Below are 27,497 nucleotides of genomic sequence, written 5' to 3'. Positions count from 1 at the left end.
TCGGAGTTGTTGATTTTTTTAAATTGACGGCACTATTTGGTATGTGTCAAAATCTTTGACAATACCTTTTCCTACTACGTGTTTCAAAGCGATACATTCTCCAATATTTATATAAACGACAGTATCGGAAGGTGCCAAAGCTTTAGAAAAACAACATCCATTTTGAAAGACTTTGATTAGAAGAGGAACATATCCATCAAATAATCCAATCAAACTCCTACACACTGTCTTAATCACACAAATATGTACTGAAACCTTGCTAAGTGTGGATTTCTCCTCCTCTAGACATTGCTTCATAATTTTTACTCTCATTGCTCACCAGATATAATATTTACGAAACAACCAACTTTGACCGAGTTGATTAACAGCGGTGGAAGTGATGCAATTCTCGTTACTGTGTTGAAATACACCGTCGGGACCAGTTGCACTAAGGTGACTTGCACAAGGCGAGTAGCCACTGTTGCTAAATACATGATGTGTGTTTATGCAAAAGCATGTGTGTGTACCCTCTGGGTGGTTTCAAGAGGGTTTCACTCCCATCTCTCATGCTAATGCATCTGAACTCCTCTCCTCCTACACCTCTCCATCTCTCTCTGTCCACTCTTATTTTTCATTTTCACTGTCACGCTTCCCGCTCTCGATTACCTCGCAGCCCTACTTTTCCTTTCTCTGCTTCTATTACTTTCCTGCTGGATTTTGGTGTTTGTTTAAGAAAAAAGGGAGAAAGTTAAAGTAACCTCACTCTGTGCAGACATTTAGGAGATAAATCTGCACACATAAACACACACTGGCTGACGGAAACACATGGCAAGCGTGTTTTGACAGTCGTCCAACGCGCTCATGCTGTATTTGTTTAACAAAATGACCTTCTAAATATAGCCTCCATATCCTAGAGGAGGCTCTAAAAATGGAGACATGTCCTTGTGTGCGTGCATGCCTGATTTTATTACATGTGTGAGAGTTCACGGCTGTGCTGTACGCAACTGGATTCCTGTGGCTACATCTGTAATTTCTTTTGGTTTGGAGTATTTTCACAAAGGATGAAATCGGCAGTATCTTGTGGTCATCTTTTGGATAGAGGACTTTGAGGAAAGAAGCCTCTCCAAATTCAAGTTGTTTGTGCCCGTGAACAAGGCTGTGTACTTTGAAATCCACAGAATAGTACAGAGTACACCGTGGTTTACATACATATTTCATTCCAGTCTCCCCTACGTGTATTCTCTTTCATTTTGGGACTCTTCGAGTATCTGGAGAAGTGAGAAACAAAGATGGATCAGGTACAAAATATTGAGTTCTGTAAGCGGAGATGTAGAAATCTCAGGATGACAGTGCTGCATTTGCATTAATTTAAAAAAATGTATTACAGTAAAACTATAGCTGTCTGAAATGAATGCATTCATTTTTTTAAAATCAAGATTAATCACACGCTGTTTTGTCCCTTTAGGCGCACCGTAGATAAGCCTCCAAAGTGTCTCCCTATAGTCATAGTGATGAAAAAGAAGGACATAGCTGCTCCTTTGAACGCCTCATTTCTCTTCAAAGAATCTCAGACCGCTAAACTGACAAGTCCAAAGTAAAATCCACCTCATGACATCAAACGTTTACCTTTGTTACCGTTCCTTTGAGCTGTTTAGTTTTTGATTCTTAACGAGTTCCTTTCTCTGTGGTAAAGATGATGTCATAATGCTCGATCTACCAGGAGGTCCTTAAATAATTAAGGACAGTACAAAAAAGTAAAAAGGACAATCATATTATTGGCACCTTTATTATTCAGGAGAGATTGAAGATCACCATAAAGAATTAAGGTTTGGAGACTGAGGGACGAAGAAGACGAGGAGACGTGTTTGACCTTGAAGAGAGAAAAGAAAGACGCAGGCAGAAGGAGAGAGAGGTGCTTTGAAGTTCGCTAACAACATGACCTCTTCCCCTCTGTCGCTTACATAACAGGTGGGTGTATGCATGCATGTTTGTTTGTGCCAACGTATTACTTAAAGTCTCTATTAAAGTATCCATGGGAAAGCAAGACTGTGTGTGTGTGTGTGTGTGTTAATCTGATGGGCAACAGATTGCTCCACAGCAGGCCTGCACACGCATGCTGACAGACTTCTGTAGAAGCCGATAGAGATAGAGAAAGACGGAAAAAAGAGGACAAAGAACAATGGGAATATTGTGAGAAAGAAGGAAAGTTAGATGTACAGATGAAAGAGAAAGCAAAGACACAAGTGGAGGACGATGAACAGGAACAGAAAAAGAAAAGAGAAGTCGAAAAAAAAAGGGAACTTGATGCATAAACAAAGCGAGAGGACGGTTGGGGGAATTACCATATACAGTAACAGCCTGTTTCTAGAATAAGCTCGGTTTCTCAAACATAGACATGCTGTGACAAAAATAGACTTTCTACAAAGGAGTTCACTGAGTGTTCAGTGGTGGTGCAGAAACATGTGTGTGTGTGTGTCTTTTTTTTACAGCAGCAGAAGACTCTCAGCACTCCATCTGTGAGTCTTTGATTCCTGCGTCACAGAAGGAGGGAATCCTGCGCCAGAGCAAAAAATAACCAACTGCTGCACACATGCAAACAAATGTGGGAAAAAAAAAAAGAAAGTTGAACCCTGATCTTATCTCGTGCATGCGTTCACCTGCAGACGCTCTGCAAACGCAGGAATCTACTTGCACTAGTGCACCACTCGATTGCTCTACTGTCGTCTGTCATCATTCACAAATAACTTTCAAGCTAAAGGTGATGGTGTGAAGTCATTCATACTGTGTGTATCACCTCTGGAAGGTCATGCCTTGAAATGACTTAATGCTACTATTGATTTATGTATTTTATAGGGCCTGACCGATATGGGATTTTTGAGTCCGATATCAGATACCGATATATCGACCGATATCTTTCATTGATCTATGTTTGATCTTTACATATATATAGATAGATATATAGATTAAATGGAAAGTAACTGCGCATTATTGCTCGACACTCTGCAGAGTGATAATGCTTGTTGTGATCCATATAGCGCCCTCTGCTGGTGAAAGAGAACCGCTAGTTGAATTCAATTAAACTCAAATGAAATGCTTTTTGACTGGTGAATAAATCTAGTAATATCTGCACATATCTGCGATAAAAGTAGCCGATACCGATTGTCACTGGATAAGCTTATATCGGCCGAAAATATCGGCTTGCCGATTAATCGGTCGGGCTCTACTTCGTCCAAGATTCAAGATTCAAATGCGTAGCATTTATAAATCAAACCAAAGGGTCCATAAATAGGTAAAAGCACATGTGCAAAGCCCAATAATAGGTAGTGTTTATCTATCCTTGTTTAAAATGCGTATTGCAGTGCGAATAAAAATGTTTATTTAAGTTTTCTTTTTCTTATTACAGACCACTTTCCTTTCTGCTGCATGCATGTTGAGTTCTGAAAATGTGTAAATGATATATATACCCATCAACAAACATAAATCAAGCTAATGCTGTTAATTTAAAGCTCCTGTGAGGAGTTTTTTTAAGATGGTATAGAAACAGACTGAAATGTATACTGATGCCTCTCTAAACACCCTTTGGTTCGTCTTTTATGTTCATCTTCAGCAAATCACTGATATTTGATAAAACATAAACATACGGTCACGGGTAAAGAAGTCTTCTAACTCAACAGCAACAATTTCATTTGTTTTGAGAGATTCCACAAGTTGTGTTAATCCCGATCGTGTTTGCTAACAGTGATTACGCCAAGGTCCAATATGACAATGAATGCAAACACATGTGACCACTGTTATAATGTGCTGCTATTTATACACTATACACATGTCCTTAAAAAGCTGTGTTGGCATTTACATGTGTGCACTCAATTTGAATACGCACGCACGCACGCGCACACACACACACACACACACACACACACACACACACCCAATCAGGAAACCACAAAGGACTGAATTTCTGAGCTACAATAGTGCTTCTTTGTAACATTTTTTACCACAGTGCACTCTCAGTAAGGTGAGGGAAGAGTTGTACCTATAGATTGAAACACACACACAAGCACACTAACACATAAGCACACATGCACAAAAGGTACAAAGAATGATGGTTTGTTGGACTATTTTCTTTCTCTCACTCTTTTTTTTCAAGCACACACAAAGACCTACTTTTTGCAGTACAAAGGAGCTCGGGCTATAGAATTACTCCCCTCCATTAAACCTAACAGACTCACATTTTACAGTTCCCCTCTCTATCTTTTCTTTCTTCTTCTCTTTCTGTTTCCACCCTTCCTCCTTCTTCTTCTTCGATTTCTTCCTCCTCTTCTCTTATTGTTTACGGTGATATTCGATCATCTCTTTGTTTAGAAAACAGTGAGCTCCCTCCTCGGCCCCTTCTTCGTGTTTCAAAGGATGTGGCTTTCTTTTCTTGAAAACATCGGTTTCTTTCCTGGTAAAACTATTTTTTTAAGTGTGTGTGTACATGTGAAGAGTTCAAGTGTGTATGGGGGGGTATTGTGTAAAGAAATGGTGTGTGTGTGTGGATGAACATGAGGCTAATTTGTGAGCGGCTTCATTACCCAGATTGAGAAGCTAAATAAAAAGAAAGAGGGGTATTTGTTGTATTCTGATAACTTGCCAATACCTCTAATATGATTCAGTGTCTGGCTCAGCTTTAAGCCTGATGACTAAGCAAAGAGCGAGAGGCAGACGCAGAGCCTGCGAGAGACAAAAGGCCGAGTCAAGGAGCGAGAAAGAGATGGAAATGGAGTTGGCATTCGTGCGACTTTGGGCAGGGCAGGGGAAAGCGCTCCCTTCCTAATATGATTATAAATCGTCTTGTCCTCTTCTTTATGGGCCGGTTGTGTCCTTGGCTTGGGTTGAGGGGGATGAAGCCTCGCTCCAAGCCTCTGCAGACCAACTTAGCCAAGTCAAAGAAAAAAAAAATGACAAGGCTCTGCTGTCTGGGGTTAAAAGGGCATTTCACTGGTAGAATAGGAAGTCATCAGCAAATGGTGAAAACGCAAGGTAGTGTATTAACAAAATGCAGCACTTAAAAAGCTGCACTTTGCCAGAATTTGGGGCGATTAACCTTGCCAGTCATGCCAGCTCAGGTTACAAAGAGGGTCTGGAGCCAACGGAGAAACATCCCATCTTTATGAAACGAGATGCTGTGGATTGGTTGGATTTGCTTTCAATAAAATGAAGGTCTCTTCAAATTTGAATACCAGAGAAGACTAGACCATTGGCCTTGATAGAGATTGGTGTTTTTTTTATTTCCTTCTAGCTTGATCGTTGTTTGATCTTACATTTAAGAAATAGTGAAAAATCTCCATCAGCATTTTTGTTAAATTTAATGTCTTTGAACCATTTGGTCATAGAGCTATTCTAAAACCTACATGTACAGATTATGACAAATTGGAAATTTATCATCTTATTTCCTGGTTGGGATATCTACTTGCACACATAACTAATGTTCTTTTGTAATTGGGGGTAGTCCAACTTGCTAAACTCTTAAACAACACCAAAAGAAAAAGTTTGCAAAATCATAACTTCATAATAAGAAATGATGTGACTTTTAACTTGTTATCCACAGCAGAAAACCACTTGATATCTTGAGTTTAATCAACAATGTGGTCCATGAACTGGGACTATAATCTCAATTTATTTCAAGATAAACAAAACTGAGCAAAAATGTCTCCTAAAGCAGGATAAAAAGACGACAAACATTTGCAGGTCAGATCATTGTTCCTTTGACAGAATATCGCAGAGAGTATGACCTCTTCACCATTGTCGCCCTCTTCCCCCGCAGCTTGGACAGCATTTCTACTCACTCACACCGTCTACTTACTGAAAAGTGTAAACACAAGTGAGGAACACGCCAACGCAGCTTCTTTACAAACACAAGGTCTGTGCACACAGAGTGAAGGCACAATGGACACTTCTCTTCAGCCAACAGAGAGAGCTGAAGGTGGTCATTTTTGAGAAGTAAAACCACAAAGAAACGATGGGCACCATTTTTGTTTATCACCACGTTACCTTTACCCTGGCATGCACAGAGTTACAAGTTTAACCTCTGACAGAACTGAGGTTGTTAACACAGCGACCACATCAGCAACAGTATAAAAATAAAATCTTATTCCTGTACAATCTGATAAAGATGAAGATAGACTTGCAAAACTTGTGAGAACTGAAACTGGAAATGCTTCAGTCTTCTCTTTATTTGAATGTATTAACTTTAGAATAATTTGCAAAGCACTTTTCTGGTCTACTGACTATTCAAAGTGACTTTACACCGCATGTCACACCTACACATTCACACACTGATGGTAGAGGCTGCTTTGGAAAGTGACCTAGTAACTAACCCAAGTCATACACATGCATACGCCACCGACAAAGCAGTGGGAGCAACTTAGGTTTAAGTGTCTTGCCCAAGGACACATCGGACATATAGCTGGGGATGACCGACTCTACCAACTGAGCCACAGCTGAGTATGGATGTTAAATACAACCATAAGTCTGCTGTTAGAGTTCTGTAAGCTAATTGTCCAACTCACACTTCTTACTTTTGTGTCTTCCTTTGTATGAACGTGGACTCTCTTGGTTTTCATGAAGATGCATCTGTTGATCTTTTGTTTTCTCATTAGCTGTTCTAAATTCACCCAAAGCACTTAAAGGACTTCAAAAAGACAAACAGCATCCATTATTAGCATGGAAGTAGTAGTTTGATAGAACCATACCAACTTCATGTCTCAATAGTCTTTTACTAAGGTCTTGAGTCATCTTGCCCTTATTTTAAAATCTCCATTAAAAGCTAAATAGAAAAATTAATTGGATTTTCCCCTAAAGAGTAGAGTAGAGGTCTCCTTTTCAACCAGTTTTATCCTGAAATCTACGACATACAATAATCAAACAGGTCCAAAAAACGATGTCTTTATTTTGTTTTTTTTGTCTTCTTGTTCAAATCTTTGACTGGCTATCATCACTTTGGTGTTCCTATTGGTGCCTTTAATGTAGAAATCATAAAAGTTGTTTACGGGTAGCTGGGAAAAAAGATGAAAAATGTCATACAATGTGGATTTCAAACTCAGCTTCTGTTGCATGGTACCCATTATTTAAGTAAGTGAATGATTTGTTGAAGAAGGAGATCTGAAGGTCACAGATTCACTTATTCTGCATGCATGCGTACATTCAATTTTAATTGTTTAGTTTAACGGTACACACGTCTTCAAAGTCATAACAATAAGAGTTCTAATCTAATTTGATGAGGCTGCCTTTGCCTGACTGAACCACTCAGCCCGATGTAAGGCACTCGGAGAGAGGGGGGGGGGAGGGGAGGACAGAGATGTGAAGGAGGGTTGAAACAAGAAGGTGGAGAAGAGAAGGAGAAGAACGGGGTGACTGTCTACAGCAATTTTTACAGTTTTGAATCGATCGAGTCGAGGAAATCTACGACAGAAATAGCAAGAGGGGAAATTCAATTGCAGTAGTTCCCCCTTTTATAATCGATCTGTCATCTTGTCAATTGATTTACTGTCTGTGTACAGTTCTATCTACCGCCCTGTCTGGCTCGATCTGTTGGTTTCATTATGACAAACCTCATACAGATATACATGCGGCTGTGTAAGAATAAAACATCTTTTTTGAAACAGAGAAACCACATCCTTCCAGTACTGTTGCCCTGCTGCTTCAAGAGTACTGCCATGTCTCACTTGCTCTCAGCCTCTTTTTGCAGTCAGATTTACCAATCACTCTGTGACCTTCTTTGGCTTTTAACGGCTCTAATAACAAATGACCCACCAAAGCCTCAAAAATATGTTGTTTTTTTAAAATCGGGTTTCTTCTTCTTCCGACGTCTGTGTTGTTAATTTTCCTTCCCCCTTGATCTCTCTTAACCCTTCCAGAAATCAAAGACAAGTTCTTTGAATTTTCATGAAGTATTGGAGCGTTTAACAGGTGTTTCAAAAGGTCGGGTCAGGGTGAGGTTGGTGGTACAGCGCATGGTCACGGTGCAGGTTAGATAGCCATGACCATTTGCATGTTGCAACACGCAACACTAAAAGACCTCCACTGGCAGCAGCTGTCAAATCTTTGCTGAGGTGTTTAAAACAAAAACAAAAAAAAAGCAATCAAAAAGAATCTCAAAATTCCATTTTAAGCTCAATAAGGACTTAAAATCTTTTAGGAATCGTCTCTCTTCCATGTCTAATGAGTGTTACGATTCATTATGTACTAACTTATAACACAGCTACTAACTTAAGAAATCAATCATTTACATTTTTGTTAGGATTTTTAAAGTATTTAATTGATTTTTAAAGAATTATTTTTGGGCTTTTGTGCCTTTCATAATCATAATCAGACATCGGACAGTTGACAGAGTCTGAAATTTAGGTAGAGAGATGGAGAGAGAGAGAGTGGGGATTTACGTGCGGGAAAAGGAGCCACAGGTCGGATTCGAACCCAGGCCGCCTGGAGGACCACAGCTTCCACACACGGGACTGCACACTAACCACCACGCCAAATTTTAATTTTTTCTTCCCCTAAACAAATAGTCTGTTGGAATCTACTTTGAAAGCTGTGTCCATGGCAACGGTTGCCTCTGAAGCCTCCATCAAATGAGCTGAACTCACTTGTATTACTCACATTAAACGTTGTTTACCATTTAAATGAATGATGGAAACTAATGTTGAACCTACTCTTTTCCTCATTTGTTTATGCGTGGTGATGCTAAACAGGTTTCACTTTGAAACATGGAAAGAAAAAACGAGTCATAATTACTTAAAATGAACCTACGATGCCACACGGTGTCAATATTTTTTGATTTTTACAAAAATCTGATTTTGTTGACAACCCTAGCATCCTCTGCGTTTCACAAAAGTCTCAATGAAGTGGTGGTAAAACGCTGGATTAGTACGGACAGATTCTGCACAGGTACGAGACACCTCATTGGTCTTATGGAGGTTACACAATCCAAGCTCCTTATCTGTGCAGTTTACACCTGTCACACCTGTTTTTTTACAATGATGACAGATTTGCATGGACAGCAGTTAGGCAGCGCTGTCACAATCACTGTAATAGCCGGGAACGAATAAGTGGAAGTGTAGTGAATAGAGCTGTTGTGAAGAAGAGAAAAAAAAGCTGACCGCACAAACGGTTTGTGCCTTTTATTTAGGACACACACACACACTTAACAGAGACACACACACACACACACATTCACAGGAACACACAAGAGCGTTTTTTGTTTTGTTTTTTTACATCTAGTGTCATTAACAGATGTGTTTTTCATGCTGCTGACTCAGACCGTTACTCTTCAAGCCGCACTACAAGTCAGGAGGTGTGACAGCCTTGTGCACGCACACACACACACACACACACACACACACACATTTATGCACACATGCATTTACACACACAGACACACAAACACAAAACACAAAAACAAGGAGGACAAAAATAGCATCTGGTTTTGCATGCTGCAGTCAGAAAGAGCAACCTGGGTGATAAAATAGATCTAATTTCTCAGGACAGCGATAGTGCAAAGGCAGCACGTTTGTGAGTGTGCGAGTGTGTGAATGTGTGTGTGTGTGTGTGTGTGTTGCAGTGACTGAAACTTGCTTCCTGTTAAAGAGGTTTCAAGAGAGGCTGACAAAAACCAAGAGTGGGTCTATTTTTGGCCACAGAGAGAGACAGAGAGAGACAGAGATGAACAGATAGGAGGGTTGAAAAGACGACGAGAGGTGCACAGATGAGTTCAACAAAACAAGGACATTACTTTTTTTTTTTAAAGGGGAGGGGGACGTGTGAAAAAGAAACTCAGAGCAGCAGAGGAGAGAGTAAGAAAATGTTTGACGTCTGACGGGACAAACGGCAGCAGAGTTTAGAAGAACTGTTATCTCAATCTTGATCTTCTTAAAGACGATTCTTCTGAACTTCCCTTTTTTTGTTTACTAGCTTCACCACCTTCTTCTTGTTCTGTCTGCTTTTGGTCCGTGTCTCTCTTTTTCTTTTCTTTTCTCTTTGATTGACCCGCCTTTTGGTCTTCGTTTAATCCCTGACCACTCTGTTAGCCAACCTCTTCCAACACCATGTTTTATATGACATGTGATATATATTCATTGAACTACGACCTTCCATTCGATCTGCAGAGTCCTTCTGCACCTTTAAGGAAAAGCTAAAGACCCAGCTCTTTATGAACACCTACACACTTGATGATGGTTTTGTTTGATAATGACGATATTTAGGATTTGATTAGACTTCTTTAGAACAGCTGTCGATGGTGTGCTCTGCCTCTAGTCACTTCCTGTCAGCTGCTCTGGTCACTTCCTGTCAGCTGCTCTGGTCACTACCTGTCAGTACCTGGGTGTCCGATCGGACTTAAAGCTGATCGTTTGACGTTGTTTCCTCCTCTCTACTTCACTTGTGTTGTTCTTATACTCTCTTGTGTACGTCACTTTGGATAAAAAAGTCTGCTAAGTCAATTGTAGAATATCGAAAACTTGAAATATCACGTTTTTACAAAAGAGAAAGAGAACATACGACTTGCTTATCTCTCCCTGGGTGCCTCTTTCAGTCGCAGTGGTAAAAAATGGTAAAATAATTGGAGAAGGGTGCTACAGTTTCTGCGATGCACTTTGCATTTAAATAATGTTGAAACACTGTTGAGTTACATGTTAAAGGAGCAGAGCAGAATAAAATATCCGGCTTGAAAACAAGAGGAACTCTGACTAACTGAAGCAGCAGAGCGTGACACTCAGAAGATCTCAGACAGACGGACATGACACAACTCGTGTTTTCTGTTGTCAGTCTCCATTAAGCACTAACGGCAGACACGCACGCACGCACGCACGCACGCACGCACGCACGCACGCACGCACGCACGCACACACCACATCCACTAATGACAACACACGTTAGCAACACAACACACCTGTCCAGACCGCAACATATTCACTCATTAAGGATCACACACAAACACAAACATGTACAGCTGCTGATTGGAACCACAAATTAGTTAATTAGTGACCACACACACACACAGACACACACACACACACACACACACACACACACACACACACACACACACACACACACACACACACACACACAGACATAAACAAATATGGAAACAGAGTTATTTCATAAAGGTATTTCCCCACACAGGATTAATAAAGTATCTCTTCTTCTTCTATGGTTATTGTCTTTGTTGTTTTAGGTCTGTAATATCTGTTGTCTTTGTTGCTATAATATCAAAAACACCCCTAATGTTATTGACACAGAGTAATGGATTCTACAAAGCCTGTTTTTTTTATGTCCTGGTGTCTGATTGATATCGATTCTTCTTTTTGTCTTAAGGGAGAACATGAGAGTGATGGTGAGAGCGAGCGGCTGTAAAGAAGCTCAATGAAACAAATACGTCAAACAAAGAATCAGAGCAGAAAAAAAGAGACTTTTAAGAGAGAGAGAGTCAGACGATGAAGGGAGGGAAACGAGGATGTGATGTGAGGATGATGAATAACAAAAGGTTAAAGAAGAGAAGAAGAGGGAGCGGGTAGAGATCAAGGAAGGAGGGATGACCAGGTGGGCCGCAATGAGAGACAGGAAGTGAAAAAAGACAGGAAATAAGAAGGTGAAAATCTAGGACTTTTGTTTTTCGTATTTTTTGTGAAATGTCTCCACCTTCAGATTCCAAAAATCAACCAAAGAACATTTTTCTAGACAGAAGATTTGTACAGTAAAAGGAGCTTTTTATTATTTTAAAACATGACATATTAGCGTGAGTTACTCCTTAAAGAAAGAGAGTCTCCAGACAAAATTCAAAGAAAATTTGAGAATTTCTCAAGAAAGAAAATTTGAGTCGAGAAACATTTTTTTTAATCCAAGAGTTTTTGAAGGACTTTCTGCTTTCTTTGAATGCAAATCATTTTATTTTGAAGGACTTCCTGCTTGGCCTCGTCTGTGAAAAGTGTCCTGGTTGGTTGGACGCCGTGACGACTCAGGGGAACACGAGGTCAAATCAATAGAAACGGAGTTCACAAACACAGAGACAGTCTGACTCTGTTTATAATCTGTGTGAGGCTCAATGCACTCGTGTGTGTGTGTGTGTGTGTGTGTGTGTGTGTGTGTGTGTGTGTGTGTGTGTGTGTGTGTGTGTGTGTGTGTGTGTGTGTGTGTGTGTATCAGCCTATGTAGTCATTTTCATTATAGCAAATCAATGATCCACACACTGTGTCCACTGTGGATCATGTTACTTTGGCTGCTTTACTATAGATTATCTATCAAATACAGACGGTCGTACTGGAGGTCTTCTTTATGTCTGTGGGGTCGAGCCGGTTGAGGTGAAGGTAAAAAAAACATATCAGGAAAAACAAGCTGCTTAAAGCCAACGCTCAAACATCCTCATGTATGTTCACCAACATTTAAAGGCTTAATATGTGATTTTTCACACTTAAATGTAATAGAAATCAAGTATATCCTCTGAAAATATGACCTGTGGCTCCTTTCCCACAAATACCATTCCCCGCTCTCTCTCTCTCTCTGTCTCCCCTTTTTTCCAACCATATTCACCCTCCGAAGTCTACAATAAAAGCACTAACAGTCCAAGAATAAATCTTTAAAACAAAAAGAAAACAGAAAGAAATAAGTGCACCTGTCAGAACTCCTGTTAAGAAGGCCTCCAATTCTGATTTTTAATACAAAAAGTTTAATATGTATGTTTTCTAGGGTTGGGAATTGTTAGGTGGGGGTTGTTTCTGTTTGTATAAATCCAATGAAGAAATCGTGAAACAGACTGGAGATTATAACACCCTTTAATCGGCCGAGGTCAGACAACTTCATCAAACAAGCACGCTTCCAAACCACTTGACTGACAAAGTGCTGACAAAGTAACAGTGTTCACAGTGCTGCTTATATTCTGTCAAAAAGGTGCAACCCACAAATTCCTTTCCATTTGGGTGCATCACCATAAAACAATAAAGATGACACTCATTTGTATACTAACAGATGTAGACTCTCTGTCTAGCAAACAGTTGCTGACAACATATAGTTGGCTTCTATCCAAACATAGATCTGCTACTTCTTAGGTGCTTCACTCATATAAGGTTACAGCTTCAGACACCTAAAGGTAGGAGTGTTAACAGGTGGTAGACAGACTTGAATAATACATTTCACAAAGTTACCAAGATTAATGAATTTCATGACAATTCGTACTAACAGGAATCTTTGCATGTCTCACCATTCGGGTCACAGTTGGATTGAGACTCTATTTTTCGATTCAAAACGTTTCTGGATTCATGGATTCAAAGTCTATTTTTGAATTAGTCCATATTTTAGGATCTACTCCAGTCATCTGTGAGACTGGCTGCTCCATTTTGATATCTACTGAGTTAAAGAGCTAGCTTTAGCACTTAGCATGGAGTGACTACTTAGCCTGAAGAAAAATGTTTTTAGGGCTTTTTGGAAGTTATGAATATATTTAAAATCTCAAAGGAAAAGAATCTCGATTTTGACATAAATCGATTATTTTTCCCACCCCTAGGTGTGTCCTATATCGCAATGCAACCATTACACCAGTATAAACTGCTGATCGAGCGTCGTCATTCCATCGCGCATCGCACGCGACCTGACGCGGTAGAAAATCCGTCACCCCGTTCATCGTGTGTATCCCAAACTGTGCTGGGATACAAAACAACGCAGCTGGTGGCGCCACTTCTTCACATCTTTTTCTGCAACGCAGCAGTTACAACGAAGAAGATTTCAAACATTCATGAAAAAGGTTTATCAAATGTTTTATGTGGTTAAAAAAAAAAAAGAAGTATGCTTGTTCGGCTTGAACGTGTTTTATCCAAGTGACTTAAAAAACTTCTTAAATAGACAGCACGCCTCCACGCTAGTCGTGTAGACGTGTTGTGAGGGTAGATGTGAAGGTAAATCTGGGTATCCGAGGCCTCCTGTGTGCTGCATGGACGTCTTATATAACTCTAAACCGTCTCTCTCTCGGATACTTTCCACCGCGCCTCCATCTCTCTCTCCCTCTCTCCTTCCACTCACTAATTCTCTCCTCTTTGTCTCTCTTCATCGCTCTCTCTCTCTCCATCACTCTCTCTCTCCTCATCGCTCTCAGTATTGACCCACACACTGTTGCAGCTGTATCACATCAAGCCAAGGGCATAAATCAAAGCACACACACACACACACACACACACACACACACACACACACACACACACACACACATATACTGGCAAAACTGGCCATCCCACACACTCATGCACTCTCCTCAAGCCATTTCTGTTTATCGTCCCACACACACACACACACACACACACACACACACACACTCTTACACGAGCACACATAACTCGTCCTCATCTCCATTGCAGTGAACACCCACACAGACTTCTGCACTGGGAGCGAGATGCAGATAAAAAAGAACAAATGTAGTGGGGGTTCGATTCCAAAGCGCCGCGCTGAAGTCCGCAGGAATGGAGAATATTCAAAATATATATTTTTTTTTTAAAGTAGCGTTACCTGTTGGTGAGAGATGACTGGTTATATAACGTGAAGTGCTGCGGCTATTTTAGAAGGAAAAAGTGTTGAGTTCAGGAGCAGAGAGACGTTCAGATTAATCGATACTCTATTTTTCCAAACCAAGTTTATTTATAAAGCTCGTTTTAGAACAACACAAGTTGACCAAAGTGCTCTATGACATCATCCAAACAACTCAATAAAACACTGAGACTAATCTAAAAACAACAGGACGATAAAACCCGGCCAAGAAAAAGGCCGACAGGAAGGAGGAAGATAAAATCAATTTTTTTATGAAGAGGAATAAAAAGTCAGTTTTGAGGTTTTTTAAAATAGACATGACACTTCAGGTGGTAAAAATATAATCAGAAGTAGTGGTGGGTGGTGATATGGAGGTAGGGTCCGACCGATATGGGACTTTTATGGGCCGATACCGTAATAGCATGAGAGAGAAAAAAAACCAATACTGACGTTGGAGTGTGTAGCTGAATCTGTTTGGTTTTGTTTCTCTCCCGCAGAAGCTGCTGCTGCTGAAAACAACACACTTCCTCATATTGCTCTTTCACTATAAAAGCGTTTCCACACAACGTAACACCGAGGGAATTTTAGAGAGGAGGATTTGTCAGAAACACGCAGGAAACCGGGGGGAACTCAATCTGAGCGGTTGTCTTTCACAAATCACTACGCCTATTTAACGTTACTTTTATTTAACCGCCACTGTGACCTTGTGTGTGTGAACTACAACCAAACCAGTGTGTTTGTGTTGATGGTGGTATGGCAAAAATACCGCCCACCTCTACAAGACAACAAGATTAAGTTACAAGAAAACCGCTTCAAATCCAACTGAAAAAAATGTGAGAAACAAATCAAACAAATATAATTTTTACAGTTTTTAAAGAGTGCAGCTGAGAAAGACAATAAATAAATACAATGAGGAAGAAGTGCGGTGTTGGAGAGATATAAAAGTTGAAAAAGGAAAGGACATGTGTTGTGTACCCTTACATCTCCCATGGAAAAAAACCATAATGAAGGGACCGCCCTGTGCTCTGTTCTGCCTGTGTGTGTGTGTGTGTTGGTGAGTGTGTATTTCTACGTGCATGTTCATTACAGCTTGTGTTACCGGCCTACTCAAAGCCACAGCAGTGGGGCCACACACACACACACACACACACACACACACACACACACACACACACACACACAATTCACAGGAGCTGTCTGCTCTTCCGCCTCATTCTATTCCTGTGTTTCTTTTTTTTTTTCCGGACGGTAAATGAGAGCAAACAGGACGAGGAGGAGGAGGAGGAAGAGAGGATGATGGAAAAACAAAAATAAAGGCTGAATAAAAAGAGTGTGAAACCTTTATGTAACCGGGGGCCTGGAGGTAGACCAGAGCGGACAAAAAAAGGAATGAAGAGACGCAAAGAAAGTTAGAAAAATCAGAGGTCAGAGGTCAAGCACACAGTCGTTATTAATGAGGAAGGTACGGATATACACCTAAAGGACATTTTAAACAGTTTTTTTCACTCAAGTGTCTGCATCACTATCGCATGATTATTATTTTATTTTTTTTTTCGTATTATTAGTATTATTTTTTCTTTCTAAATCTTAATTTAATTATCTTTTTTCTCTTCGTACCTCTTCTTTGGATTTTTATTTATTTTTATTTTATTTCATGTTGTATGAATTCTTGTACGTTTAAAAAATTATATATAAAAATGTGCCAGGATGAACAAAATTTGTGATGAAATATGACAACTTGTAATGCAGTAAAACAGCCTGCAATAAAGTATTAAAAAATAAAAATAAAGTGTCTGCATCACATGTATATTCACAACAAGCCAGCTGCCTTCGATTCAATGAGATCAACTCATGACAGTCGATAGTCAATCAAAAATCAGAAGTCCCTTTGACAGCAGTTTAAAATCCCAGCAGAGGGCAAAGTAATCATCAGACATCCAAACGGAATAACTACAAGACAGCTAGTTTGATTGAATGCGCAAGGATTTCAAATTAAAACTCTGATATGTGACGATGTGGAAAAGAGACCAAAACGGAGGGCGAGAATGTGAAGTACTTGAAGCTTCATGAAACAGGCTAGTCTGTGTTTCTAACCGAGCGGACTAACAAGCTCTTTCTTTATTTCTCATTTGTCATCTTCACAAATTTAGCTAAAGCAAAAGCCGGGGAACAGACTGCACGACTTCAGACCAATTTAGACCGGATTTTTGAGTCACACCCACGACTGATTCGGCTGTCAGGCTGAATTTCAGCTTGATCACGCGTTGTTCCAATAAAGTGTACGAAGGGGCATGATGACCGATCATGCCCCGATCAGCTGCTCCCTGACCGGTCAGAAGAACTTCAGCTATCTTTGAAAGTTTTTTGTTTTTTTTAAGATTTATTTTTGGGGCTTTTTGTGCCTTCAATGGAGAGACAGGGCAGTGGATAGAGATGGAAATCAGGGAGAGAGAGAGAGTGGGGAATGACATGCAGGAAAAGAGCCACAGGTTGGACCCGATCCTTGGAGAACCACAGCCTCCACACACATTTTTTTTCCAGCTTCTCTTTTTAAGCATCAGCTTTAAATCATGCAGTGGATAAATCATAACATATTAAAACTATTTATTACTACTAATTTAAAAAAAAGTGCAGCATAGAATTTTTGACTAGAGCCCGACAGACCTGCATATCCACTTACTATTGGTATATACTAGATAGATATTACTGGATTTCTTTACCAGCCAAATAGCATTTCATCTGAGTGTCACTGAATTACTCCTCATTATCGATATCGGTATCGGCCTTAAAAATCAGTCAGGGTCTATTTTTCCCCTGTCACACATCTGCGACCCACTCAAACAACTACACGGCCCACTTTTGGGTCTCGAGCCACCAGTTGAGAACCAAGGCCACATCTGTTACTTTCCTTTAAAGGCTTAATATGTGATTTTTCACACTTAATTGTAATAGAAATCAAGTATATCCTCTGAAAATAACTCTGAGTCATGACTGTCTACAATGGCTGTAACACCCGAGTCCCACTGTCTGTGATGTTTTCAGAGTTTTCAGAGTCCTATCTTCACTTTGTTTACATCGCCCGGACGGCCGGCTGACTCCTCCCCTCGTGTATAAAAGTTGTTAATTGAGGGACTAGAGAAAAGAAGAATAACATACTGTACTCACTGCTTAACTGTGTTTCTAGATCACGCTCATTTCAGGTAAATGTACATGCAGTGTGAAGATACCAGCATAATAAAGATCGCTAGCATTAGCATGCTAACACAACAATGCAGTGTGAGTTGTTTTGGTTTCATGCTGGTGCTCAAGGGCGACATCTGCTGGATCAAAAAATCTCATATAAAGCCTTTAAAAGAATGAACTGAACGAATACCCTTACAACATGACTATTTTCAGAATCTATTGTCTCACTGTATTGATTATCTCTCCTCCTGATGTGATTAATCAGTCACTGATTGGACATTATATGAAAGCTGCAGCATGTTCTCTGGATTTATGGAAATGAGCACCAAATCGCGTGCTTCTGTCTCCATGAGGACCTCCCGTTTACTAAATTTAGACCCTAAACTGAAGTGGACAGTCAAGTGGGATAAGTGCAAGCTGTTATAAAATCAGGGGCCAAACCATAAAAGTGAACTGTAAATGTGGAACGAAACTAGGACCAAGTTGTTGTTTTTTTTCTCACGTTTCAGATAAGTCATAAGGATACGCAGACATCTGGTGTCCATGTCTTTGTTTTGTATCTGTTGCTAAGTTCAACTTTCAGAGCGACAAGGAGCACAGTTTATAGCCTTTTATCCAAATATAGCTCGCACTGCTTCACTCTGTCTTTATTAGACATTCAACATGTTTTACAAAATTATAATTTGATATGAGCATGTCTCCATGTTTTTAACCTTTTTTTCCTTCATTTTCTTAACACTTTAACAGACAGTCAAGTGAATGGTTTGAAACAAGTGCAAAACCTTACTAATATCTTACCCAAGGTCAAAAAACCCAAACTGCTTCCCCTCAAAAATTTGAGCAGAAAAAAAAAAGCCTCAAACAAGTCTTAAGCGTTTTCCAGAGCCAGCCAATTAGCAAACTTCAAAGTTACACTCACGCCGATTACAGCGTTTGTCGTTTACAATGTGAGTACCTGCTTATCGTGTAACCCTGGCAGTTTAGGGTTTGTGGATTTGTGGTGCGTTCAGTGTCATTTCCTGAACATGACACCGCATCAAAAAATGGAGCAAGTTTCATTAAAAACCTCTATTTTTAATTAAAACCCGATAAATATTCCGTCTGAAAACATGAGATAGAATTCTACTCCAGAGTATCAAAAAAGCTCGTCTCCGAAACCCAAAGATATTTAATTACAGCAAACAGGAACGTCTGCGGTCTTCAGCGAGCTATCGCTGCATCTGTGTTTAATTATTTGGGGACTTTGTGGGTGAGGGGCTGAATTAATCTAACGGTGTCGAGATGTCATGTCACAGCTGATAAGATTTAGCGCCCTTTCCTAACAAGTGCGCTAAAAGGCTGCTGCTCTGACAAGTACGGTAACAGACAGGGGACAAGACGAGGAGAGGCAGGGGAAGCATGAAAGGGGTTTTAATGCAAAAGAAAAACAACACATACACACACAATACACACACACTACACACACGTGGCAGTAAATAGAGGCACTTACCCACATGATCACAAACAAACAAGGGGATAGACCAACCCCGTAATCCGCTCAGGCCCATTGTTGATACTAAAGAATAATCCTGTAGTCGATGAAGAGTTTAATCTAAGTCACATGACTGTAGGTAAACCCCACCTAATCAACACACACACACACACACACACACACACACACACACACACACACACACACACACACACACTGTATACACACACAAAGAAGCGTTGATGTCTCACAATAAAAATCTGTACAAATATGGACCATGTTATCCATTGGACAAAAATGTGTAGTGCAATACTCTTTTTTAGCCAGCAGAGGGCGTGCGTTGTTTTATAAGTAACTATTCAACCTCAAATTTAGATTTATTGAAAAAATAATTTCATTGTCGGAGAATTTAAAAATAAAAAGGATCAAACGTGTTCATAAACTGACCTTGCTCACGTGTCTTTATAGATTTAGAAAATTGTGAAAAATCATCGTAAAATCCAATCGACGCTCGAGGCGGACGCTAATTTAAGCGAGGTGGATTTAAAATTAACGTATTTCCGCTATTTTTGGCATTGGCTCGTTCATTCTGTGGCCACATATACGGATCGTAAAGGGCTATTAGCTTAGCAGGATGTGCCGCTGATTGTTGACTTTGAGTCCCAGGCAGCTCAACACGGTGAGCTTTTGGTTTAATCAGATGATACATGCAAACTAAACACAACATCATTACAAACGCTTGATGACATGAAAGTAACACAACGACAAGCCAAAGGTTTGTTTGTCAAGTTTATGACGACACGTGTTGCTCCACCTGCTCTCCCTCCACTTCTGTGTGTGTGTGTGTGTGTGTGTGTGTGTGTGTGTGTGTGTGTGTGTGTGTGTGTGTTTGTCAGACACACTGTAAGACGTCTAGAGCCAGTGTGTGATCAAAGAAGGACTGATATGAAATCAGAAAAATGACTTAAAGACATTTTATTTAATGAACAAAAAAAGGCATTGCATTCATCTTTTTTTCTTCTCTTGCAAAATCACATAAAAAAAAGGCAAAGTCAGTTTTTTTCCCTAATGTCTTTAAGCCCTGCTATTGTTACATCCCTCTTTAAAAGATGTGATTGTTAAACGTATCCAGATTAATAAAGTTGTGTGTGGAAAAAAAAAAAAGAAGAGTTGCCCTTGACTACAAATAAACAAACAAAAGAACAGAACAAGTTAAAAAATGGGCCTCGTGGTCAGGCCTTTCTATAATCATCTTCCCTCACTTCCTATCTGAAACCATAGCAACCCTGTATGGTGTCAACATGCCCTTATATGGACGTGCACATCAACCCCTTAACACTACATTACGGCAGTGTACGAGGAGATTAGCTGATCAATACCAGACTGATATCCAATCCCATTGTTTGCTCCAGGAACAAACGTGCCATTATTGGATGACTCGACGGGTGTTCTGTTCTCACTTATCGATCGGAGCGTGATTTATTGTTGACGGTCAACGCAGGTAATGGCTAACGATTTCAACACGTGCATGAGAATCATTTGAGCGGTTGTCATCTGTGCGTATTGGCAGGAAAAAAAAAAAAAAAGCATTTCTCAGAGCAGATATTAGCTCATCAATAAGTAAGAAGGCAGATGTGTGTGTGTGTGAGTGGATTTGCTGGTAAGAGGCTAATATCTAGAGCGTCAACGTCTTACTGTAAAAACACAAGCAAGGTCGCTTTAGGAGGAAATGATTCAGACAGGAAGTAGGCAGGAAGTAGGTGTCGAGAAAAGGGGATCTAAAAAGAGTAGGTCTGATTTTAGAGGTGGTCAAAATGAAACAGAAATCGAACAGAGGAAATAGAGAAAGAAGTGAAAAAATGATTTTATGTGTTGCAAGACATCTTAAAAAGTGTCCTTCAAACCAAACGTCCATTCTGCGGCGAGGTTCATTTTTACATCCTTAATAAGTCAGCAGCTCAAATGTTTAATCAGGTTCCCAAGCGTGGATGAAAAAAAAAAAAAAAAAGTTCCCCCGACTTTCACACGACTTTCTCAGACTAAGTAAAGAGCCACTTCCACGGGCTTAAATATTTGATCCCTCCCTGGTTTGTTAATGTGGCTTTTTTACCTTTCAAGAAGTCCTGTTTTAATATGTATAAAGTTAAAGAGGGGGAGGGGGAAGGGGGGGGGGGGGGGGGGGGGGCTCCAAAGCCAAACCACAGATTGAAAAAGCAGACATGTAAAATGGAAGAAGGTGAAATAAAAAGTTGTAAATTAAAATCCTGAGATGGATTTTACTCCACTTTTCTGACTCATCTTGTGTTGAATGTTGATGCTTGATACAAGACACACACACACACACACACACACACACACACACACACACACACACACACACTCTTTACGTCAGCGTTATCCTACCTTGGCCCGTATCTGTCCTGACGTCGACACTTTACGAATCAGCTTGTGTGACGTCTCCTCTTGTTCCCCGTCGCTGTCTGATGACTCTTCTCCTGCCTCTCCAGCCTGGGGGGGGAAGAATTTTTAAAAACTTTTGGGAGATTATTATCTTATATTACTCCAACTCAACATTTTGTAGCCTTTAAGAAAACAAAATTCCTGACTTCTGAGGTAGTTACCAACCAGATCTCGTGATAAAAAAACGTCTTAATTTCCCTACTTTTCAAGGTTTCGGCTGATGTCCGTCGCTTTGGATGAAAAGCGTCCGCTAAGTGAGTTGTAGAATTTGTAAATGTCGAGTGGAAAAAGCTTTAGATGGATTCCTGTAATCTCTTCTTTTGTTGCGTGCTTTTTAAGTCAGGATTGTGTGTGTGATTTGGTTGACGTGCTGCTGGTCTGATGTCTGTTAGTTGATCTGCAGCTGTATAAAGTAAACGTCTTTAAAAACGCTGAACCATCAAAAACCCGGAAGCTACAAACTGGGTCGATATTACACCAAAGAGTTAGGGGGGAAAAAACGATGTTGCACAAAAATGTAAGAGTGTCTTTGATTAAAACAAGCTACTTAGTAATGCAAAAGAAATGGGAAACTAAAATTCTAATAATATAGTTTAACCATCATCACGTCAAGTAAGATTTAAACCTCTCTAAGTGTCTTCAAATGCAGAGCGATGGCTACAATATGGATCTCAAAACTCCTGGGATTGTTGACTCAAGTAGCACATACGCTTCCACTTCTTCATGTATCTGCTTCAAATTGTACAGTTTGACATGTTAAACTTGCTGTAGGTCCTAGATGTTTACACACATGATGATCTGAAAGATGTTTCCTCGGGCAGCTCTGAACAAAACAACAACAATTGACTTTGAGTCCATCGATGCTTCAATCAAATCAATGATATGGACGGCAATCCGTACCGTGCTCAAGAACGTCCAACCGCCTAAAGTCCAGCTTGTCTGATTAGTGTGAGTGCTCCGTTCTGTTTTAGCATGGTACCTGGCACAGATGGGAGAGGTGTGCTCATGCACCAACACAAGCACGGGTACAAAACGTGACCGTGAAGTATAATCGATCCCCGCCTCCATTATGGAGAACATTTCTGAGTCTTCTGGATTTTTCTGACGAACATGAACAAAATAAGCCAAAAAGTCAGTGAAGTAGCAGTCAGGATCTCTGTGTTGTTGGCTAATGTGCGGACACAGACTCGACCTGAATCCCTTTTATTTCATTTTCACCTGTCTTGTAAACTGAGCACGCCTCATAATTACATAAAGCCATGCATGTGTTGTATTACAACCTTATGTACAAGAGGTAACCGTGCTAAGGCCCAGTTAGTCCTGGAGCAGTGTGAGCGCAGGCCAGCGGGGGAATTAAGAGGGGGGGCGATCGTGCTTCAGCATGGTACGGGTCAACTTTTTTTTTTCAGCCTAAGTATTTAGTTTTGTGAGGTAAATGTCTCTCTCCTGCAGAAATATTTTAATCTGAGTTTTTATGTGGAATAAGGCAGGTGTGTAGTTGTAAAAACTTGAGTCTTGAGTTTATAGCAACAGGAGTTTACTTTTATGATATTTTGAACACTTGTGAAATCGGTCAAACCCGCCCATAAATCAGAAACAAACAGTTTAAAGAAGATCTCCTTTAAGCCCAGCGTACACTGTACAGTTTAAGTCCGATTTAGTCGTTAGTCCCGCACTATACAGGGGAGCACACGTCGTCCAATCACAGCCTGACCAGCTTGCTCCCTGACTTGTCGGATGATTTTTCCGGCATGTTTGATTTCCCCCGACTCCGCGGCCTTTTTCTCCTGACTGTGCCTGCACAAACTGACAGCTTCTGAAAACGCCATGGCAACAGCAGACATTGCCTGTTTGATTTAGCTGCTAGTTAGCTTGTTTTTTTTTTTAGTGGTGATGCAGAGTGTGTTTTTTGTTGTGTATGACAAGACGACTGAAATACACATCATAACAGTAGATGTGACTTCAACGTCTGTGTCTGTGGGAGTTTCCAAAGGTAATTGTCAATGCCCTTTATGATTTTACCCTCACTGTTTGAACTCTGAGGTCATACCCAACAAGTTACCACTCTTCCTTTAAGGCTGAAGGACAATCCAAGTGGTTAGAAAATGAAGACAACAACAACAAAAACAGTGACTTTTCTGACCTAAGATGTGCAACGACCGTGCGTTTCCTGTCTGGGAAATCTGGCACCACTACACTCCTTATGAAGCGCTGAAACACAAACCGAACTGTACTTACATTATGAGTCCTTTCCGAGTCGGCCTGGGACGATCCCAGCGACTCGCCGTGCTCCGCCACGTACAGGACGTTTGGGTTCAGTTTGGACGCCATGGCGGGCTCAGAGCAGCAGAGGACAAGAGAGAGCGAGGAGACGCAGGTAGGAGGAGGGAGGAGAACTTCTGGATTTAAAAAAAAGAGGAAGAGTGGGAGGAGGAGGAGGAGGAAGAAGAGGAGGAGAGAGCAGAGTGTTGAGGAGGTGAAAAGCTCGTCTTAGGTGGATGAAAGAGAGGAGGAGAGGATAGGAACGCCGGCTCCGGGACGCCACACTCTCTATCCAGGACTCTGCAAAAGATGGAGGGATGAATTATTGATTAAGAGAAAGCTCACAGGAGTTTTTTGTTTTTTTGTTTTTGGGTGCTCCCTCTGTGGACGCTCTTCTTCTTCTTCTTCTTCTTCTATTATTATTAATTGTGCATTCTTTCTCCACCTTTGCACTCTTTCAGATAGAGACCATGACTTCTCTTTTTTTTTAAGTTCCTCTTTTTCCCCTTCCTGTGTTTGTGAGAAAACGCCACGGTGCTGTTATACTTTTATTGTGACGGGAGGGCTTAGATCATGTTTCTGCTGCTGCTTGTGATGATGATGATGATGATGATGATGATGCTGATGAACGAGAAACATGAAGGGCAAATCCACTGGAAGGATGAAAGATAATGACAACAACCGAGGTGATCATATGGCTCATTACAGAGGGACTCATCAGTAATAGGCTGCATGCAACAACAGACGGATATTGGCACAGTGTAGTATCATATACCGTGTGAGTGTTTCAGCATGCAGAGGTATTATGACATGAAGAAAAGTGGCCATATGTGACGAGTGTGTGTGCAGAAGTGTGTGTGCGTTTCCTTGAATACGATGTGGACACGTTATTCAAAAACCTGTCTGCATTTCATCTTATTCCTGGTAGCAAACTTTAGCAAAAAAAAAAAAAAGCAGACACACCTCGCATGTGTTTTAAATGTGTTTCACGTTTTTTTTTTTTGTGGCTTCCGGCTGTAAATAATAATAAAAAATATTAGATAAAACCGGATGCACAACAGGCTGTCGTCCTTCTCTAACGTGGGCGCTCTCTCGGTGGACGCAAATAAATATCAATATTCAATTTTACGCAAAAAAAAATGTCCATCAGTGAAAACCTTGACGGCCACTCACTTCTCCTCCTCTGCACAGATAAACGCACTCCGCGCTCTCATGTGTCGGAACAAATGTGATTATTATTATTTACCTTAACGCCCGGTGATGTCTTCTTCCTCCTTCTCCTTCTCTCCCCCTGCCGGAGGTTGAATCAGCAGCGGCGTCTCCCGCTCCTGTTTGCCCGGCTTTGGGTCGCTGGTTTCAGCCGGCGTTCTGTCTCGCCGGTGGTGCTCGGCTTGCAGAGAGAGACGCGGTCATACGCATAGCGTCGGAGCGGATCTGAATCAGGTAGGAGGAAGAGGAGGAGGAGGGAGGTGGAGGAGGAAGAGGAGGGAGCAGGGGGGGCGAGGAGAGAGAGAGAGAGAGAGAGAGAGAGAAGGGGGGGGGGGGATGACAGAGAGAGAGAGAGCGAGAGAGATTTGAAAGCGGCCGTGTGGAGTCGCCTGCACACACGCATGCGCGCAATAAGAGAGAGCTCGAAAACAGGACAAGATGCAAAATACAAACTGTTGAGTGGGTAAATTAGGGTAAAGTTTCGACAACTTTCAGTAAAATTTGAGCACTTCACAGCATCAGAGCACTTAACAACAGCTCGGTGTAGAATTACAGCACTGTTCAGCATTGATTCAAAAAGTAAGAATCGATTTATATCACATTAATGTTGCTTTTACTTGAAACACTAACTGCAGATTGTCTCCATCTCATAGCCTACTGTAAGTGACAAGGTATATATCATTTTTATATAAACTACAGTATGGTTATTAAGTATTTAGTATTTATTTATTTGAACAGTAAAAAAAAAAAAATGAACATACTGTCTATTAAACAAATAACAAAATGGACAATATTCCCAGTCCCCGATTTTGAAAGTCATTCTTTGGACTTAAGGGCTTTATATGTGATTTTTCACACTTAAATGTAATAGAAATCAAGTCTATCCTCTGAAAATAACTCTGTGAGTCATGACTGTCTACAATGGGTGTAACACCCACTGTCTGTGATGCTTTCAGAGTTTTCCAAGTCCTATCTTCTGTTTGTTTACATCGCCTAGACGGCCGGCTGACTCCTCCCCTCGAGTATAAAAGTTGTTTAATTGAGGGACTAGAGAAAAGAAGAATAACATACTGTACGCACTGCTTAACTGTGTTTCTAGATCACGCTCATTTCAGGTAAATTTACATGCAGTGTGAAGATACCAGCATAATAAAGATCGCTAGCATTAGCATGCTAACACAACAATGCAGCGCGAGTTTGTTTTGGTTTCATGCTGGTGCTCAAGGGCGACATCTGCTGGATCAAAAAATCACATATAAAGCCTTTAAAAGAATGAACTGAACGAATACCCTTACAACATGACTATTTTCAGAATCTATTGTCTCACTGTATTGATTATCTCTCCTCCTGATGTGATTAATCAGTCACTGATTGGACGTTATATGAAAGCTGCAGCATGTTCTCTGGATTTATGGAAATGAGCACCAAATCGCATGCTTCTGTCTCAGATGTTTAAATGCGACCTGTTTCTGGTCGGGTCAAACAACGATTTATCTAATATGGGGCGGCTTTAAGAGCTTCTTGGCGTCTTTGGCGTCTTTGTCAACAACCAAGATGAATAAAATTATTTCTGATTCTCGCTCATGTGTCACTATTACACACATTACACGTTACTTAAAATTGGGCCAAAACATCTTCAAATATATTTCGATAAACTGTGTATGAATATGGACGTTGGAGCTAAAACTACCGAGCCTAGCAGGCTAATAATGCTTTAATAATGCTTTAATGCAATTGGATTTTGAACCGCTAGGCTTCAGACAAACTCACAAATTAGTTGGTGGTTACGTCCTAAACATTAACACCCACTACCTGTGAGCGAGGGTGACGGGTACATTTGTTTAAAGAGATAACACAGCAACAAAAACATTTGTATGTAAAAAACTAGCTTAAGGAAAACACTTGGGAGTAGGTGTATTTAAATCTGATAGCTTTTAATGGCTCAGAGTTTGCATGATGTAGGATGGAGATGGAGGGGACTCTAACACTTGGGTTTAACTTCAAACTTCTGTCCAGACATGCTAACCCAATCCACTTTTATGAGTCTGCACACTTGGTTGGATCTTGACCTTCAGGTTTATTTGTTCTCAATTCCGATCTCCTTTTCATTTTTGGAACAGCGAGAGATAAAGCTCCATGAGAGAGGGAGAGAGAGAGAGAGAGAGGGAGAGAGAGAGAGAGGGCGACACAGACACAAGGGCGGACGAACACAGATATGCACACTGACACAGCACACGCACTGGCATCGCTCAGTGAAGTAGTAATCTGTTTACAGTTGATTAAATATTCATGCTGAATTAACTGTGAGCCTGCCAACAGTCACTTCATTTACACCGAGTCTGCGTTAGTGTGTGTGTGTGTGTGTGTGTGTGTGTGTGTGTGTGTGTGT

At 40.6% G+C, this 27,497-nt stretch overlaps 1 protein-coding gene across 2 annotated transcripts in view; it reads right to left on the bottom strand.

The window, feature by feature from the left end:
- The window catches only part of si:dkey-172j4.3 (diacylglycerol kinase delta), a 72,356-nt gene extending 46,996 nt beyond the window's left edge, over positions 1-25,360 (bottom strand). The window contains exons 1-3 of one of the 2 annotated variants that reach the window (XM_065950969.1): positions 25,146-25,360; positions 23,876-24,199; positions 21,581-21,685 (exon numbers count right to left, since the gene is read on the bottom strand). In XM_065950969.1, coding sequence (XP_065807041.1) covers positions 21,581-21,685; positions 23,876-23,968 — 198 coding nt within the window. In that variant the 5' untranslated portion in view covers positions 23,969-24,199; positions 25,146-25,360. The remainder of the gene's footprint in view (positions 1-21,580; positions 21,686-23,875; positions 24,200-25,145) is intronic. The other variant, XM_065950971.1, reaches the window with a different exon arrangement.
- Positions 25,361-27,497: the final 2,137 nt, after the last annotated feature.

This window comes from Labrus bergylta, chromosome 22, assembly GCF_963930695.1.
Source record: "Labrus bergylta chromosome 22, fLabBer1.1, whole genome shotgun sequence".
In the NCBI taxonomy this organism is placed as follows: Eukaryota; Metazoa; Chordata; class Actinopteri; order Labriformes; family Labridae; genus Labrus; species Labrus bergylta.
This window is presented reverse-complemented; position numbering and strand designations above follow the sequence as displayed.